Source organism: Phoenix dactylifera, chromosome 4 (assembly GCF_009389715.1).
Source record: "Phoenix dactylifera cultivar Barhee BC4 chromosome 4, palm_55x_up_171113_PBpolish2nd_filt_p, whole genome shotgun sequence".
In the NCBI taxonomy this organism is placed as follows: domain Eukaryota; kingdom Viridiplantae; phylum Streptophyta; class Magnoliopsida; order Arecales; family Arecaceae; genus Phoenix; species Phoenix dactylifera.
In genome coordinates this window covers 6,654,405-6,674,082 of record NC_052395.1, presented here as the reverse complement: position 1 = coordinate 6,674,082, position 19,678 = coordinate 6,654,405, and the positions used below count along the sequence as shown (strand labels likewise).

Sequence of the window (19,678 nt, the reverse complement as noted above, 5' to 3'; positions counted from 1 at the left end):
ATCTGCAGTTTCTATTGCAGATTGCTCAGGTTTCATCAGGTTTCCTGAAAATGATTTATCCAACGTTAATTGTCATATCAATATTCTTACGGATAATATAGGAATCCGTATAGATGTTTTAAGGTGCCATCCTTGTTCAAATAGAGCCTACCAACTAGAGAGTTTAATAAATTTAAGACCTTGAACATCAACTATTGACAAACCCTTCTGTTGTTACCGATCCTAGGACGTCGACATGGATCGTCTTCATGGACCCACAAAACAACAGACGAAGGGTGAAAGCTCATCTGGTTGGTTCCGGCTGGATTTTTCAATACTTAGTAAAGATTTTATAGATGGAAAACAAAAGACAGAGACTCTTGATGGAGTCTTTTTCCTCACTTCAATTTCTTCCACGGCTATCGAATGTGTCAACACCGTTGTCATGGCCAACTAACGCTGGAAGCTAGGTAAGAGCCCAGCAATCTCTGCTTAACTCTTCTCTCCCACTTTCGTGACCCTTGGGAAGCTTGATTCTGACTAGTGATCGTCAGATTTTGACTAGGAAGGGCAATGCCCTAATTTTTCCAGTTTCCTTTTTCCGGCCACCGGCATCACCGCCTGTTAATGTCAGACCCTTGATCTACTCCCCCGGCCTCCCACCTACTCTTCTTGGCAAAGCAATGGCCGCTGATGAGTGGCCAATGGCCAAAAAGGATGAAGAAGCTTTGATTCTTCTGTTTTTGTTGATTTTGGCGTTGTTGCCCGCCAGTCCCTGCCGGCCATCGACCGTAAGTTCCTTGACTCGATGCACCACCACAGCCACCCTCCCTCTCCATTCTTCTTCCCTTGGCTAGAGAGAGACCTTGTTCTCTCTTCCTCTCTCCTTTCTCTCTCTTTCCCCACTTTCTTGGTCTTCCTCTCTCTTATTTCTATCTCTGCAAAGTTTTTCTCTCTAGATTCATGGCCAGATATGTTAATTGATCTAGGTTGATTTTTGCCATTGACAACCAAACCTAGACCCCTCATTAAACCTGGACCAAGATTGTCTCTCTTCCCATCTTTTCTCTCTCTATAAAATTTATGTCGCTATCTGGACTCTCTCTACTCCCTCTAGAGATGGTAGACTAGTAAGATACTTCTCTTTATGATTTTGGGTCAACTCTGGTGAAGGGTCTTGATCCAAGGTCGTCAGACAGCATGTCAGCCCCCACCTTGTCTCTTGTCAATTACTGTTAGATTTGATTGCTCCGATTTTTGTTGAACCATCTATACCTCAGTCCGAGCATGATTCGATGAATTTCACTTTGATCGGACCGACCGTGGTGTCGGGTACTCCTGCTTGGTCAGCCTTATGGAGGTATTGAAATTTAGAATTTTTATCTTTAAAATAATTATGATGAAATTCTAATAAAAGTTTTATTTTAGAATATTAGGCTATGAGAAGAATTTTTGAAATTAATTGGATCTATTAGTTGGATTGAAAAATAATTGATTTATGAAATACAATTTGAAATTTGAAGTGACTGCATAGCGTATCGATTTGGCTTTGAATCGATATATTTTGCAAGCTTAATTTTAGTATATTATTATTATTTTATTGCTTGATTTATCTAACTAAAGTGTTCATTGCTTACTGGGATGTTTAGCTCATTAAATAGTTTTTTATTTTTTTTACAGATTCAGAGAACCAGCCTATCATGATTTTCAACATGGGAGAGTGACTAAAAGAACTGTGGCCGAAGGAGGTATCTTAGATTAGAGTTTATTTAAATTGATATTTTACTTTAGACTAATGTTAGAATTATGAGACATTGTAGTTAAGTTAGTTAATGAAATAACGTTTGCATATTATTAATTAAATTGATCTTCTGCATATTTATGATATTATATTGAGATGTCTTGCATGCTTGTGGAAAGAGTTCTCCATGAGTATGTATGTGGCAGTTTCCGCGACCTCCGACTCATGATCTCGGATCGAGGCGTGACATATAGAGTCTTCCTCAGCCAACTTAAATTTTCGTTACCTTTGCTCGAGAGTCATTTTGACCTATTTATAGCTAGAGTCCGAATATCCTAACAAACTCGAGATCATGCTGCAACGAAATGCTAACGTGACAAAACAATCCTAGTAATGTGCCGCAACAACTTGGCATTTAGCGGGATTAGGCACACCTTTGAGGCGATGAAAGTCGAGCTGCTTCTTCTATAGTAAAATTCTACTAAGCATGGATCAGCGATTCAAGTTACGAAGTCGAGCTGGGAGGAGGTCAGCTATAAAGGTCAAATACTTCTGCTCTACTCTACCAACACCCTTAGTTTGACCAAGAAGATCAAGTTGAACTATCTTCGGGGATCCTCAAATGTGCGGAGGCCATACTATGGGCCACGTGTTATAGGTATTAGTGCGGACACGAGTGCTAGATTAGCCGGTTACCGCAGGATCCAGCCAGCTCAGCGGATCCCAGCCAATTCAGCCAGCCTAATTTTATTTTGGATTGATTTATTTTAGTTGGATTTATTTTATGTTGATTGGGTTTATTTGCATATTGTCATTTGGGTTTATTTGCATATTGTTATTTTAGGACCTTTTTGGGATTATTTTATTTGTAAGGGTCTTTTTGTTATTTTGTAACCCTATATATATATATGGCCCATGCACTTGTTTAGGAATTGATGAATGATGAATGAAAATTAGCCTTCTTTACTTTTTCTTCCTCCTCCTTCCTCCTCTTCTTCATCTTCTCTTTTTCCTCTTCTCTCCTTCTTCTCTCTTTCTCCCTCTTTTTCCTTCTGTCCTGCATCAACTTTGGTATTAAAGCCAGGTTGGCTTTGCCTCTGTTGCCATAACCCCTGCTTCATGGGTATCTGTTTTTCTTCCCGAGGTGCAACCTCTTCTTCCCCAACTCAAAAAAAAGTAGAAAAAAGGGTTTTGGATGCCTCGTCCAAAGCCTCTCGTCCGGCCGAGGAGGGGTTCATCGCTTCCCCGGCCTCGGCTGAAACCCAAACCCGACGGTGCCCAAGGAAGAAGGTTGGCGATCGGACGCGAGAAGGACACGCCCGATCCTGAGTCACCCAATGCTGCCCTGTGCTACTGCCACCCTGATCCGAGGAAAAACTCTTCCTTCAACGCCGTCGCGAGGGCTGCCGCCGAGAGCGACAACCGCATGCCACGCCGCCAAGCACCCCCCCGATGCCATGCTTTGACGCCCCACTGCCCGTGGTTGAATCCTGTGGAAGAGGAACACCGCTGTTCCTCTCCGAGGGCCCCCATCATCTTCAACCGCCGCCACGCCCCATGCACCGGTCGCCGCGGAAGCAGGAAACCACCAGCAACCCCTTTCCCCTCAAATTCTCCCGAAGGAGCTGAAATAGGAACGGGTTACCGGAGCAGTTGTGCCCGTTAACCCGAGTCCGTTCTGCCAAAAAAAAGAGAAAATAAAGAAAAATAATAAAAAAGAGAGAAAAATAAATAAATAAATAAATAAATTAGTACTTGTACATCTTCTTTGCCTCGCCCCCCCCTTCCGTTACCGCAACACCACTGTTGCCGCCTTCCCCGAGCCTGCCGCCCCTCCGTGACTGCTCACAGCACCGTCCCCGCTGCTCTTGTCTCTGCCGACACCACCCCGCCCCGACATCCTTGGCCGCCTGCTCCCGCGACCGTCCGATTTCCACCACCACTGCCTCCTTCCCCTCGTTGCTTCGCCGCAGCCCCCCTCCTCTGCTTGCACGCCGCAAAATCACCGCCTCCAGCACCACTTTACCGCCTCCCCCCCCCCCACCACCCCCCCCCCCCCCCCTCCGTCCTTCTTCTTGCACGATCACCACCACTCACCCCACTCCCTCCCTCTTTCATTTCATCATGGGTTTCAACAGTGAAACCCTCTCCACACCACATCTGGCTCATTCCCCCCTCTTCCCTCTCTTTCTTCCTTCACGGACTGACTCAATGCACCATCCCACCTGTCCTTCCTTTCGGGCCCAACAAGCCCAAAGACCCATCAGGCCCATCCGGCCCCAGCTTCTTTATGTCATAGGCCCAAGCCCAAACAGTTTAACCCATCTAGGCCCACCCACACCATAGGCCGTTTCTCTTTATTTTTTCAACTCGACAAGCCCATTTCCACAGCAGGCCCGATGAGTTGCTGCACGCAGATCCAATTAGAGCCTTTTGACGAGTCAACTTGCTACGCCGTGCTTTTGGTTGTCGCCGCAACCCAGGTCAGGTTTCTTTCCTTATTGAAAATTCTATTTGTTTGTCTAAATTTAGCATCAATTAACTTTTAAGTGCTCTATTGATATTACTTCCTCAAAAAAAAAAAAATCAACACACCCACTTCAGACAACACCAAAACCCTAGTTGTGGCCTATCTTTGCTATTAATTGTAGGGTATCTAATCTTCGGAAGTCGACGAGGCTCTGTGCAGCCCTGCAACACACTGAAAACTAGTACTATCTAACCGCAATTACTTATTTGGATTTATTACGTAATTCTAAGCTGATTTTAATTGCTAGAGTTAGCTTTCGATTATATTGAACATATACGTTGCATTTTAGATATCATTTTCATTCATTAGGTCTGCCTAGAAATCACCACTGTCTTTGCATTGTAGAGCCAAGTATAATTTAGCACCCTCAGTGTACGCACTTCCGTAGTGGTTGTGTTGTCACCCATTTTGAGTCCCAGCTTGCTATAGATGCCCGCATCGACGCCCTACTATAGGCAGTCGAAGCCCTAACCACTAAGTCTACCCAAACTGATGCCCGCCTTGAATCGGTTAAGTCCTTCCTGCAGAGACTCATTGAAGCCAAAAAAGATAACATCACCCACTTTCCAGGTCTAGATTTCGATGAAACCCTAGAACCCCATAGCTCAGTTCGGCAACTTAATTTTGACTATATGCCTTTACCAGGTCGTCAACATGCCTACCCTTGCCCTAGAGGAGTGGGCACCTTCCTCAATGCTGACCGAGGTCATCGCCTTAATGTGGAACCTAGACAGCCTCGTGACCATGATGACGATGTGATGAAAGGCATTCGGGTCGAGGCCCCTACCTTTGATGGTCGCCTTGACTCAAAGATCTTCTCAGACTGGTTGCACGAAATGGACCACTTCTTTGAGTGGTATAATTTATCTAACGAGAAGAAGATTCGGCTTGCCAGAATGAAGCTCATTGGTAGAGCTAGACTTTTCTGGCAAAATACTGAATAACTTTTGGCTAGAAGACGTCAACCTGCCATAACTGAATGGGTTGAAATGAAGGAAAAACTTAAAGAAAAATATTTGGGCTTTAGCTATAAAGACGATATGCTTGATCAATGGAACAATTTGAGACAAGGTATGTTGCCCAAGGTGACAACCCAAGAGGGAGGGGGGGGGGGTGAATTGGATTTTCTAAAAATTATGTTCCCTCATTAACTTTGAATTGAATGTAGCGGAATGATAAGATATTATCTTACTTAAGCTCTAGGCAATTACAAGTAAAGCAATGAGAAACAAAGCTAGAGATATTGCACAATCAAGTATGAATGTAAGGCATGAAGCACAAGAGATAATTTAAAATCAATTCATTTTGCCTAAATTGCAAATTCAGTCTATTCTATTCTTTTTTTTATTTTTAAGAAGATATTCATTAAAATCAGAAAAGTACAAGGTGAATCGATGAATCCAGAAAATACATATCATTGAGGAGTATGATTTGCAAGTGAAAATGATTTTCATTAAGCTTTGGAACGCAAGTTACTTTAAAGACAAAGATGAAATAAAAACTTGTGTGTGGAGTTAAAACACATTTCAAATTTTAAATGTCGCATGTTATATACAAAACATAATATACATTAAGTCATAACATAATGTATTAAAGCATTAGGAATAATCATGTCAAGGATCAATTCTTTTCAAATAAGCTCCTCCTATTTAAATATGCAATTTCAGTTTTAATTGATCCAATTATGATCCTTTCAGTTTGAGTGTGATTTTTATAAAATAATGTCTTATTTTCATGTAATTAAATATAAAGAGCAGAATTGGATTCTTCATTAAATTTTTGGCATTAGAATCATTACATCTTATAAGAATCTTGCTTGATGTCAAAGCTCTTAAGTACTTCATTAATTCATACTGAAATTTTATTTTCTTAACAGATTTTATGAGTCTTTTGATATCAATTAAATATGAGTCATTAGAATTAATTTGATATTTTTGCATATAAGCACAAAATTTGATCTATAATAATACAAGTTCAGACAATAGAATTACTTTGCTTATACTTTTCAAATTCTATAAGATGGGGTCATAGACATACCTTCTTCATGCCAATCTTCTATAAGAGTTTTCTTGTGGACTTACTTTAGCCAATGAAGATCCCCTTTCTTGTTTGTTTTAATTTGAAGTTCGAGAGAAAATGTTAACTCATTCATTATACATGTTTCGAACTCATTCTGCATGAGCTTAGTAAAACCTTCATATAAAACTTCATTAGTAGAACCAAAAATGATGTCATCAATGTATACTTTAAGCAGACAAGATATTACAAATTTTTCTTTTTGATGCATAGATTCATCAATATTGATTTCTATCAAAAAGTTCCTTAAGTTTTCATATCATGGTTTTGGTGCTTGTTCCAAATCATATATTGCTTTATCATATTTGTAATGAGTGTTTTCAAATAAGGTGGTTATTCTACATAGATCTTCTTGAATGAAATAATCACATAGGAGTGTATTCTACACATTCATTTGATTGAATATAAAGCTCATAAAGCAAGCAAATGATAATGGTGTTCTTTACTTCTAATCATGCAAGAATTTCATCAAGATCTATTTTATCTTTTTTTGATTGAATCTTTTAGTAGTCACCAATTTTTCTTCATTAAGTACATTTCTTAAAAACTCAATTTGGTTCTAGTTATTACCAAGTTTTCAAATTTTATCAGTAAGATTTCAAATTCTATCTCTTTCGAAAATGATTTAGTTTAACTTGGCCAATTATAATCTTATTCATTCTTCTTAAGGTGTTTAGTTTCAGATTGTTAAATGTAAGTGAAAAGATTAATCATATATATATATCATATAATCTGATTTTAGTGTCTTGGTGAAAAATTATTAGTCTCATAAAAAATAAAATGAATTGATATTTCTACAACTAGGATCTTTTCATTGAATATTCTATATGCACTGCTTGATGAATGATACCCAAAGACAGGAATATCTTTCTCAGATTTGGCATTATTTTCATAAGAACATATCAAGCATAACATGTATGACTGAAAAACATGAAGGATATGCAATAGTATAACAGAATCTATGTAAGACAAGCAGTGATGATAGCTTCTAACAAAAATCAGTTAAGCAGATGACTATCATACAATATAGTCTTTTTCATTTCTTTAGGAATTCTATTAATCCTATTTTACTTATGGTATTCTTGGTGCAAAAAAAATATTCTGTTCAATTTTATTTTCTGTATCAATTTTATCAGAATTTTAGTTTTCAACACTGTGCCATGATACTCTTTATCTTCACAGTTTGGATACCTTTTTCATTTGAAACACTTTTTCAAGCTTTAGCAAATACAGAAAATACCTCAATTTTATTTGCCAAGAACAAATCCAATGTAAGCTTTTGAAAACTTAGTGATGGAAACAACACCTTTAGATTTAGAATTTGATTCTTGTTTGTTTTCTTAGTTAACATGCATAGCAAACTTTGACCTTACAGAAAATAATCTAAGTAAATCAATGACAAGGTCATTTGAATCTAGATCCATACTAGCATGAGTTGATTTTATATACCAAAACTAGTTTCTTTAATCTTGGTATTCATAATGCATATAAAAATATATCAAATACACATTCTTATGTCTATGATCAATAAAAGATAATGCTATGGATAAGAACTCTTAATCAATCATATAGATAATTCATTCTAGAAGAATTGATTAAGCAAATTATCCATTAATAAGTAAAGCATAATATAGAAAGATGGAGTGGTCTGGATATATTTTCTTTTTATACCAAAAATATTACTTACATCACAAAAATGATTAATACTTGCAAGTTATATTTTAATCAACTAATAAAATAATTTCAATATGCAAGAATTACTTAGTTCATTATTTCATTCATTTTAATCACTCTTCTTAATTATATTTTAAATTCAATTCTTTAACACGTGTCTAGAGCACCCATTGTTCAAATAACATCTTTTGTTAGAACCTTGGGTAGCTAGACACATCTGCTGAAAAATAATCAGATTTTCAACTTAGGAACCCAAGCTCTTTTGGATCCTTGCAGGTTAGCTATAATTGCTCTTTTTGGAATCCATATTTTCTTAATAACTATTTTATTTATTAGTTTGCAGGTTTTAGGATTACAAGAAATGTATTTCTGCATACTCTTGTTAAATTTAACAAACATAGATTTAACATAAGTAGATGATGAATTTTCAATTTTCAATTTTTGTTCATTAGGTTCATCAGATTTTTGAAAAACTGTTTTAGGATGATCAGTGGAGGATTTAACACATATGTCATTAAAGAATTTTTTTGTGTACCAAGGTTGATATCCTAATCCAGCCTTTTCAAATTCAGTTCTTTGATTATTTATCATTAAGTTCAATTTTTCAGAGCTGATAGTAAAATTTTTCAACTATAGGCTTAAATTTGTTAACTTCTTTAGTTAACCTTTCATTGTCTTCTAAGAGTAATTTGTTGTTTTTCTGAATTATATCATGGTTTTCAGCAAGAGATAGATTTTTCTGATTTAGCTTTTTATTCTTTAAACTAAGCTTCTTATATTCTAAGTATAGTTCAGAAAAAGCATCATAAAGTTCATCAAATGTAAAATCAGATTGAGTTTCGGTATGTACTTCATGTTTGAATGAGAAATCACTTTGTGTTCTAGTACATACCTCATCTTTATGTCCCACAAAGCATAGATTTTCAATTTCAGTTTGTTGTTCTTCTTTTTCAGAGCTAGTTTCAAATTTACTAAAAATGTTAGTGCATTCATATTTAACTTCAAGCATATTCCAGATTTTCTTAACAGTTATGTAAAAAGATATGCTATTAAGTTCACTATCATCTAATGCACAATATAGAATATTAATGGTTTTTGTATTTTGCTGAGCCATTTCTTTATCATGATTAGTGTTTGTGTGTGGACCATTGACTATGATACTCCATACATCATAGTTATGTGCTTGAATGAAAATGCGCATGCGTGTTTTCCAATGTGTATAGTTTATGCCATTAAATAATGGAGGTCTATCAATTAATTGTTCCTCTCCTAGAAAACTATCTATTTGAGTTGTCATGATCTTTGTCTCTTTGATCGTTAGATCAACAATCAATATTAGAGCACGAGGCTCTGATACCACTTGTTTCCCAAGGTGACAACCCAAGAAGGGGGTGAATTGGGTTTTCTAAAAATTATGTTCCCTAATTAACTTTGAATTGAATGCAGTGGAATGATAAGATGTTATCTTACTTAAGCTCTAGGCAATTACAAGTAAAGCAGTGGGAAACAAAGCTAGAGATATTGCACAATCAAGTATGAATGTAAGGCATGAAGCACAAGAGATAAGGCATCACAAACATAAAGATGTATAGTGGTTCGGTGCACCCCAGCACCTACAGCCACTCCCCAAGATCTCTTGAAAATTTTACTATATTCCCTCAGATTACAGCCGGTTGTTTTACAAGCTCACAATCTAATGTTTTTACGAGATCACAATGAACTTGGTCGGTTTTCACAGGCTCACCGACTAGAACCAATCCGACCGTTTTCACGGGCTCACAATCCAACCCAGTTGGTTTTTTCCGGATTACCAACTACAACCTAACAACGTTGGTTTTCACTGGCTCGCCAACAACCCTTAACCCCTTGATTCAATCCCTTGATTGAATCAAGTTACAAGATATCACAATAGGAGTTTAAATCAAGTACAAACTTTTCAAACAAGCAGATATAACAATATAAACAAATAGAGTAAAGAGAAGAAGCCCTCAAACAAGTTTTACAGATGAAAGAACTTGGCTTTTTCTTTACTTGACCCTTTTCTGATTTTGCACGAGGTAGAGGATCACTGAGGTAGCACACAGTTGGAGAGAAAGCTTTAAGATTCACTCAGATGCTCTTTTTCTCTCTCTTTTGCTTTGAATGGCTCTTTTGTATTTTTGGAAGGTTTCTCTTAAAATTCTTTTGTAATCTCTTCCCTATGTGTTCTCTTCCACTTCTCTTTTTTCTTTCCTTGCTCTCTCCTTGATTTTATAGCTTTGGATGGCGTGGGAACAAAGATCTAGCCGTTAGAGACAAAAATAGAGCCGTTGGAGTTGAGAAAAACTAGCCATTATGCATCTCAGTCGTAGTGGAGTCGTCTCGCCCGTCCAGAAGTCGGCTCGGCTCAAGTAGGAGACGTCTCAAAGCGATTGGGAGTCGTCTCGTGCTTTGTGGAGACGGTTCAAGGGTGTGCCAAAATGTCATGCTTGTGCTGGAGTTGACTCGTACTTTCTGGGAGTCGACTCGAGGACCGTTCTTTTGAATTTTTCTTTGAATTTGCTCCTCCAACTTGAATCCTTTGAACTTGAACCTTGGGCCAATAAAGTATGGCTTTCTTCCAACTTTTCTTGAGAGCTTTTGAAGCCTTCTTGTATTTTTCCAACTTGCTATATTCCTTGCAAGACAAATTATCTTTCTTCTTGCAGCACAAACATTAGTAATTATACTTCAAGATTTTGTGATCATCAAAATCAATCTTTGGATCATCAATCTTTTCCTTTTTGATGATCACAAAACTTGGAGTATATGGAATATACAATAGATTGTGTTCTAGAACTAATGTATAGCTAAGTTGCATGAAGTAGAAAACATGTATCTTTAAAACATGCTTCATGAGATAATGCTTTAGATTTAATCAGCTTAACCCAATCAATATATTTCAATTTAAGCTGATTTATATTCCATTGAAAACATACAACATTCAAAACATAAAGCATTATGAGCATATACTCAAATATTTCTCCCCCTTTTTTACAACATCAAAAAGATAATGAAACATGAAGCAATATATACTCTAATTTCTCCCCCTTTTTGTACTCTAATTTTCATTCAATGCATGTCAAATTATTGCAAGAATATGAATCATGTCATTCAAGGCAATAGTGTCAGGGTAAGATTAATGAGCATAGATTAGAGCTAATTAAGATGATTTCAAAGCAAATTACAATAAGAGCACATCGAATGTGATTCCAAAGATAGTTTTCAAATCAAGTGCAGGTGGAATCTTTTTCAAGTTAATTCAAGAAGTGTCAAGAATGATATTCAAAGAAAGCACGAATGAAAATCCAACCTCTTTTTCCTTTTTTTTGAAAGAGCTTTAATAACAAGTATGAAAGCTCGTTTATTTAAGATCTTTGGCCCACTTTTTCTCTCTTCTGCCTTCTATCATCAGGTATTTTCACATGCTACTGTCACATTGGTTGTAAATTGATGGCATTATCGTTAAGTCTAGTCAAGCAAATTGCTAAGGATGTGGACACGACGACTCTAGGATGCCTCGTTCGCTTTTCTAGAAAGACATGTCATTTTTTCATAAAACATGCTAAATGGTATTCAGGAAAAAAATGTGGCTTAAGAGAGAGCATAATGACGGAATCCGCTCTAGCTTTTCTTTTTTTCCCTTTTCACGAGGAGGAGCCACTCATATGGTTTAAGTTCTCTTTGACTCGGTGAGGGGTGGGAGACTCAATCGAAGATGTAGAACACTCTAAATCCATTTTATCTTCACAGCAGGGCTGGGTTCTCGTACAGTGGACTTTGAGATATGTACGCAGCCTGATAGAACAATGGGAAAAATTTTATAGTCTCATGCTGGGCAACATGCACATATTTTCCTCATTTTCAATTAAATAAACGAGAAAAATCCAGCGACACCTTTCTAAGTTTGGATGGAAAAAACATTAATCCCAAAAATTTAGAAATTTTCAATTAATCAAAAAAAATTATTATTTTGCATCAACATAGCTCAGCCATCTATTTCCGTTAGGAACCGTGGCCACTTAAGGTTATCATAGTTATTTTAATCACTTTGTCAAGGGTTGGATAGATGCGGAAGATTTCTGTATATTAATTAAAAAAATTTAAAATTTTGGGTTTAATATAATTTTTGCCCAAATTTGAAAGGATATTGCCCTATTTTTTTTAAAAAAAAAAGAATGCTGCATATCGTCGATTGGAAGACATATCTCCCAATTTATTATTAATTGCAGCCTGGCCTTTTTTTTTTTTTTTTTGCTAAAGCGGGAGATTCATACATAGCGGGTACGAATACACCCTATAGAGTCAGAATACAAAATGGCCCGAAAAGCGCTGGGCATATCTCTCTCCCCAACCCAAAGGGTACCACCCGAGTGGCATGCTACATACGATGCGACCCAGTCGGCCGCCCTATTAGCCTCCCGATACACATGCCTAGCCTGTAATATCACTCCCTCCCTCGCCAACATCCAGATGTCACGAAGTAAGGGATGGTCCCCACCAAGACTACTCGGGCCCCTACGGATCCAGCTGACCACTGTAGCAGAGTCACCCTCGAGCAGGATCGAGCTCGCGTGGAGCACCCGCCGCGCGTAGGACAGACCCATCCAGGCCGCGCACAGCTCTGCCCCTGGAACTGAAGTATCAAAAATCTGACAGCCCCCTGCTGCCAACGCATCAGCGCCCGGCCCCCTGACAGTAAATCCGGCCCCTCCCCTCCTACCACCGTCCAAGACGGAGCCATCAAAATTGACCTTGAGGAAACTCGGGGGTGGGGGCTCCCAGGTAAAAAATACCCTATGTGGAGCTGCCGAAGCAATGTGGGAGCCCCAGGTGTCCCGAGCTATCAAAGGTCTGTAAGCAGACTCTACATGGATCATCTCATCAGCTTGGGCGCAGGCCCGCTCCATCACAAAACGCTGGGAAAGCCGCCGCTCCCCAAACACCCGGGCGTTCCTGGCCAGCCATATCTGATATGCTGTACAAGACGCCCTAATGGCTAATCTCCTCATCTGGGGATCACCAGCCCAATGCCGAACTACCTCCAGGAAAATAACCCTCCCACTCCAGGCATCCCCCAGGATCTCAGTCAAACTCCAGACGCCTCTCGCCCTCGTGCAGTGGAAGAGAACATGATCCACTGACTCAGCCACCCCGCACTCCGGACATAAGGGGGACAGGATCATACCTCGTCTACTCAAAACTGAGCATGTCGGCAACCGCTCCCAAGCCACCTTCCAGAGGAAGAGGGCCACCCTCTGGTGTAGTCCGAACCTCCACACCCAACCGCAGTCTAGGTCCGACTGTAACCCCAGCCGAAGAACCCGGGAGACCTCGCTGATCCTCGCACTGGCTCGACATGTAGCGCTCCAAACCCTGACATCTGGACCTGCAGAACCCGGAAGGGGGATCGCCCGTACCCGCTCCGCAAGATGCTCCCCAAATAACTGTCCCAGCCTATCACCATCCCACTCTGCCTCCCCTGGTCTGAACAAGTCGGAGACCCGAAGTCCTGCCCGGGCCTCCACACTAATCGCTGTCGGCCATAGTCTCAGTGGAAGTGCATCCACCCAAGGGTCCTCCAATACATCGATGCTCCGTCCGTCACCGATCAGCCACCTCGAGTGCGCTAGAGCCATAGGCACATACCTCCCGATCTCTCGCCACATGAAAGATCTCCTCCGAGGAGCTATCACCAATCCCTCGGGTCCAGCTCGGCCATACCTGGCAGTCATAACCTGGCTCCAGTGACCATGCGGCTCCAAAACAAACTGTACCGCCCTCCGTGCCAAAAGAGCCTCGTGCCGCACTGACAGTGACTGCACACCCAGCCCACCCTCACTCAGTGGCTGACACACTCTCTCCCAGGCTAACAGGTGTATCCCATGCCCCCCCCCCATAGGAGCCCCAAAGAAAGCTCCGCATAAGCCGCTCAATCCTCTCCAACACAGACTTCGGCACCACTGTGTGAGCCATCAAATAAATAGGCATGGAGCACAGAACTGACCTGATCAATATCAATCTCCCCATCATAGACAGTGACGATGCTCTCCACCCCTCTAGTCTGCTCCGCACCCTCTCCAATAAGGGAGTGCACTCTGCCACCCGTAGTCTCCTCCCTGTGATGGGGACCCCTAGGTAAGTCAGGGTCCCCAACTGCTCCTGCATCCCCAGCATCATCCTGATCTCCCGTCGCAACCTCCCCTCAGTACTAGGACTGAAGAGGATAGCGGACTTCTGTAGATTGACCTTCTGCCCGGACATAGCACAATACTCTGTCAGCACTCCCTGAAGGGCTCTGGCATCCCTCGCCCCCGCTCTAGCAATTAAGAGGCAGTCATCTGCAAATAATAAATGAGAAATAGGTCGGGCGCCCGGGGCTGGACAATAAGGCACCAGCTCCCGGTTCCCACAAGCAGCATGCAAAGAGCGGGAAAGCACATCAGAACATATGATAAATAAGAACGGGGACAGAGGACATCCCTGGCGAAGTCCCATAGTAGCACGGAAGAAAGGCGATGGCGTGCCATTGATCAAAATGGAGAAGCTCGGCCCCTGCACACACCCTAGGATCCAGTCAATCCAAGTCTGGTGGAACCCAAAGCTTTGTAATGCCTGTCGTAGAAAGTCCCACCGGATCCGATCATAGGCCCGCTCCATATCTATTTTAACTGCCATCAAACCTCGGCTCCTTGAGGCTCGCTGCAGATCACCCATCATCTCCTGAGCAAGCAAAATGTTGTCCGAGATGCTCCTCCCTCCCACAAAGGCTCCCTGCTCCTGACTGATGATCCTGGGCATCAAATGCTTCATTCTCCCCACCATGATTCTCGCCACCACCTTGTACAGGGTAGTGCACAAACTAATAAGTCTGTAGTGACTCGGCTCCGAGGCATCCAGACGCTTCGGTATCAATGTAATGAAAGTTGCCTTCCAATCATCTGTCATCCTCGCTCGGCTGAAAAACAACTGTACTGCCTCCACCACTGTCCTCCTAACAACATACCAATATCTGCGATAGAAGAAGGGTGGAAATCCATCAGGCCCGGGGGCCTTATCCTCTGCAAGACTCCAAACCGCCTCCTGCACCTCCATATCTGACACTGGCCGCACCAAAGCTGTGTTCTCCGCCTCTCCTACTGTGGTCTCCGGCCGGGGGAGGAAGCCCATCTCATTGCAGCCTGGCCTTCAGTGGAATAAAAAATCTTGACGTTGCACGTAAAAAACAAACGGCAACGCTTCCGAAGCTAGTCATATATATAGATTAATTACCTATAGATTGAAAGACAAGGTTCCAAATACTTATCCAGGCGGAATATTTTAAGGATCTTGTTTCGTCTCATCTCATCGCACCACGAGAAAAAGTCCAAGATGCCACCTGCATAAAGCGGTTGAAAGGGTTCGCTTACGTACTAGTTTTGTCAACGTCTAGACCAACCAAACCATTCATAGGTCGAGAAATCATAGCAATCATTCATCATTCATCAATTTTATTCACACCTCTCTCTCTCTCTCTCTCTCTCTCTCTCTCTCATGGTTGATAATTTTTGCTAGCTAAGTTGATCTTTATTCCCTAACTGATGGAAGAAGACGGGATTGAATACTTGGACGGCCAAATTATAGCATAGTTTATACTTAGCCAAATTATATGAATAGCTTTTAGAGGGACCACAATAGAAAACAAACTCTAAGCCTTACACTAAACGTTTTTCTCATCTTCATCCTACTCCCTCTTGTGGTTATGCATATCAAATATCGCCACTGGGGCTCAAGATGTTGTTTGAATTTTTTTATTCTTATATAAGTATTCAATATCTATCAGATGCATACCTGATATAGAATTAAACATATATTTGCACATATCGTGACATGCTTCCTTCATTTAGTCCTAGCATCCTTGCTAGGCTAAAGATCAAAATTTATTTTAATTTAATCACAAAAACTATAATCAACTTGTGGTTAATCTAATTGTGGTTGTGCATCAATATTTTCTATTTCATATAGATTATGAGTTAGATCCACTCTGATAACATTTATCATAATTTAGAATTTTATCTTAAAATGCTACCTAAAATATATTATTTAGATTTTTTTGATTTTGTATTAATAATATTTAACATTTATCTAATGTGTCTGATCCTTGTGTTAAGCAAGCGGATAGTGGTCCCAACAAGTAAAGAAAAGCGACCGAATTTAGGTCGGTGAGGGCGACCCCTCCTTTTCTTTCCCACCTGATTCTTTTGTTTGCTTCCCTTGGTTGGCCTTATTAAAATACCTTGTAAAGTTCGTATCTTGTAAAGCCCTTACATTCGGACCAGCGTCATCAATTGGTTCGACGTAAATGGGCATGACCCCTACGGTTCCTCCATCTGACTTCAACACCAATCCGGACGCAAAAAGCCCCACCATTCCATTGATTGTGATGCTTTTCTTATATATATTTTTAATACTTAGTAGCACTTCTTCCACATGTTATTCTCCCTTCATGTTTTTTTTTTACTCTAAAGAAAAAAAAAAAAAAAAAAAAAGTGATTCATACAATTTTAGTACCGTTATATTCAAAAAAAATCAAAGACAATAAGTTTCAAAGCACACTAGGCAGCTCTATCGCTCCAACCCAAAGAATATCTTCGGAATAGTTGGCCACGTATGAGACTATCCAGTCTGCAGGTTTGTTGTTTTCTGCACACGTACTTGGCCTAAAAGGCCACATCGTCACAGACCATGGTCCAGATATCTCGATGTAAGAGGTGGCATCCATCCATATCGCCGGCACCTCTCTAGATCCAACCAATAACTATAGTCGAATCACTCTGGAGCAGTACAGTTTTAGTCTGCAAAACACGTCGAGCATGGTCTAGATCGGCCTATGCCGCCCTCAACTTAGCCTCCAAAATCGAGATATCGAAGATCTAGCAACCACTAGCGATAATCATCCTGAAATTTAGACCCCTAAAAACAAATCTTTTATACTTATTTAATTAATCGTCCATCCACTGAGATATGGTTGCGTCAGCAGGCCAACTTTGTGCTCTAACTTTGCATACTCATTCTAAGGACTCCTTTCCTTACAGGAAATTATATCTTACACAGTGTGATGCTAGCGGCTGATAATAATCACAGCAGCTTGTTCAGCGCTTGATGGATGGAGCTCATAAAAAACATTGCCATGCATGTAGGACACGTGGCTGGTGAGAATTGGTCACACCACCTTTAGAAGGGTGTGATTTTTATGATAGCTAGCATAAAAATCCAGACGGCTATAAATTCGACGTCCCCACCCCACTCCAATTGAAGCGAGAGCTACACAAATAATTGGTGGTTTGATGGAAGAGCTTTACGAGGCCGACGTGATGTGGCCGGAAAATGAGGACCGTCCGATGGGTGCGTCCAGCTGCAATACATCGCCTAAGAGGACGAGGGGGCGGGGCCAGCGGGCAGCTTGTGCGGCGCCGCGGAAGATTCCGACGGCGGGGCGGATGCGCGGGGGAGAGAGTGTGGGGGAGGAGGAGGGGGCGGCGGAGCTGATCCCGCCGCATGTTCTGGTGTCCCGCAGCGGGACGGTGGGTAAGATGGCGTTCTCGCTGTGCTCGGGGCGGGGGAGGACGCTCAAGGGCCGGGATTTGAGCCAATTCCGCAACTCCGTCCTCCGGATGACCGGCTTCCACGAGGGATAACGGCCGCCGCGAGGGTCCAAACCGCAATGAGCGACCCCAAAGATAAAAAAGGTGCTCTGATCTCGGTGTGCATACTCGTTCAACTACAATAAAATAAACCTAATTAATGGATAAACATATTCTTTTTTGAAAAACAGACAACGCCTCTTTTTCTTTAATTTAAATCATATGTTCTCAGCACTTTACTATTTCTGATAATTACATTTATAGTGTACGTCAATCATTTATCGTCATGGATATTGGCGTAGGAATCACCTAATAATTTTGTATTGGTATATTACTTTTTCTGTTAGCATGTTTTTATTATAATAATTTTAAGAATCACATAATAATATGTATCAGTATATAAATTTATTTTGTTAGTATAATTTTATATGGATCTATATTATTTTTTTAATAGAATCTGTATAATAATACATAATTTTTAAGATATATTAAATATGATGGAACAAAAATATATAACTGTTTCTCTCTCTCTTCCTCTCTGGTTTTTCTCTCATGCAAATATTTTAATAGGGCAAGATTTGGCGAACTTGAGAGGATTTGAACTCTTTAAAAGTTACTGTCGCACATAATTGGCGTGCAATATTGGTGCGAGGAAAGGTGACAAGCATTGTATTGATCGAGTTATTTTTGTGGTGATATATAGGATCAGGGTCGTTAGTTTTTGCTCTGAGAAGAGGGTTACAGAAAATCGAATATGGGTCTCTGTTTGGTGTTGTGTGCGAGGCCTTCCTCCGCCGAACTTCCTGCCATGGAGGCGGGCCATTGTTAGGGAAACGTCGGTATCATGCCACCGAGATCAAGTTCATGTCCAATAGGCCAGAATGCCACATGGAAGATTGGAAGCAGTGCCACGTCCGTCCGGCTTCAGAGGTGGCACCTAGCTCCCGTCTCTCACGCTGGTTACCGTCTCTCACCCTGGCCCTGCTCAGTGATTATTTCTCTCTGCTTTTCTGCTCCGAGAGAGAGAGAGAGAGAGAGAGGAGAGCAGCGCAGGAAATTAGGCAAGGACGTGTATGCCAGATAACAGCAGCTTGAGGTCCCAGGTGCACTGCAAACTTTGCAAATGAAGGGAAGCCACAGGACCCACTAATTGGATGGAACTTGGCATTATCTGGTGAAGCTCCAATGAAGGCTGAACAAGAACATAGCAAAATCCAACCAGCTTGGTAGTCTTGTTATAACTCAGAAGTATGATGGTTTATGATCGACTGAGTGGTGTTTGTCATTGATGAATGCATAATTGTCAGTTATTATTAATTGTAGAACAGTTGAATGCTTGGTGCCATTACCATGCATTGATGATTTGGAGAAATTTGGATGGGTCATTTCCCAATTCTTTATCTTGAAAGAACCATTGATGATCAAGAAAATAAAAAATTATAACTATGTCAAACTCTTGATTATTCAAAATAAATAACGAATATGTAGCACAAGTGAATTAATGGAGAATCATTATGGTGTTATTCATCAGTTCAATTATTGAGTATGGAGGCGAATTATGTGCAAGTGCAAATGCGCAATTTTAATTAGTAGCACCATCAAATGTTGCTTTGAGTAGATGCATAAGAACTGTGGGCTTTATCTTTGATAAAAAGACAAGCTAGCAGTACATGACAAAACCATATTGATGTACATATTGCACCGATAATTTTAACCATCTAAGCTTTTTTTAACTATTTGGGATAAGCTACCATATTGATTACATACATACTATTCTCTTTTGAACCATTAGTCTAAATTAAAGAAAATAATATTAGCCTATAATTTCTTCAAATTATTTCTCAATAACTATTAGCTAAATCAGTTGGCACCTCTCTCTTGAGAGTTTTTCCTTGGTGGAGCTTCAAGGTTCAAATTCTGAATATCGCCCAATTTTTTTTTAAAAAAATAATGTATATTGATTATAACATTCAAATATTGAATAAGTGAACTAGTGATACCCAACCACCGGTAGATAATAATAATTTGGATGGGTCT

General features: G+C 40.3%; 1 protein-coding gene across 1 annotated transcript; it reads left to right on the top strand.

Moving 5' to 3' along the window:
• Positions 1-17,344: 17,344 nt before the first annotated feature.
• On the top strand, positions 17,345-17,695 carry LOC103695665. Its single transcript, XM_008777044.2, has one exon. The coding sequence runs from the start codon at positions 17,345-17,347 to the stop codon at positions 17,693-17,695; it is 351 nt and encodes a 116-aa protein (XP_008775266.1).
• The last annotated feature ends 1,983 nt before the right edge of the window (positions 17,696-19,678 follow it).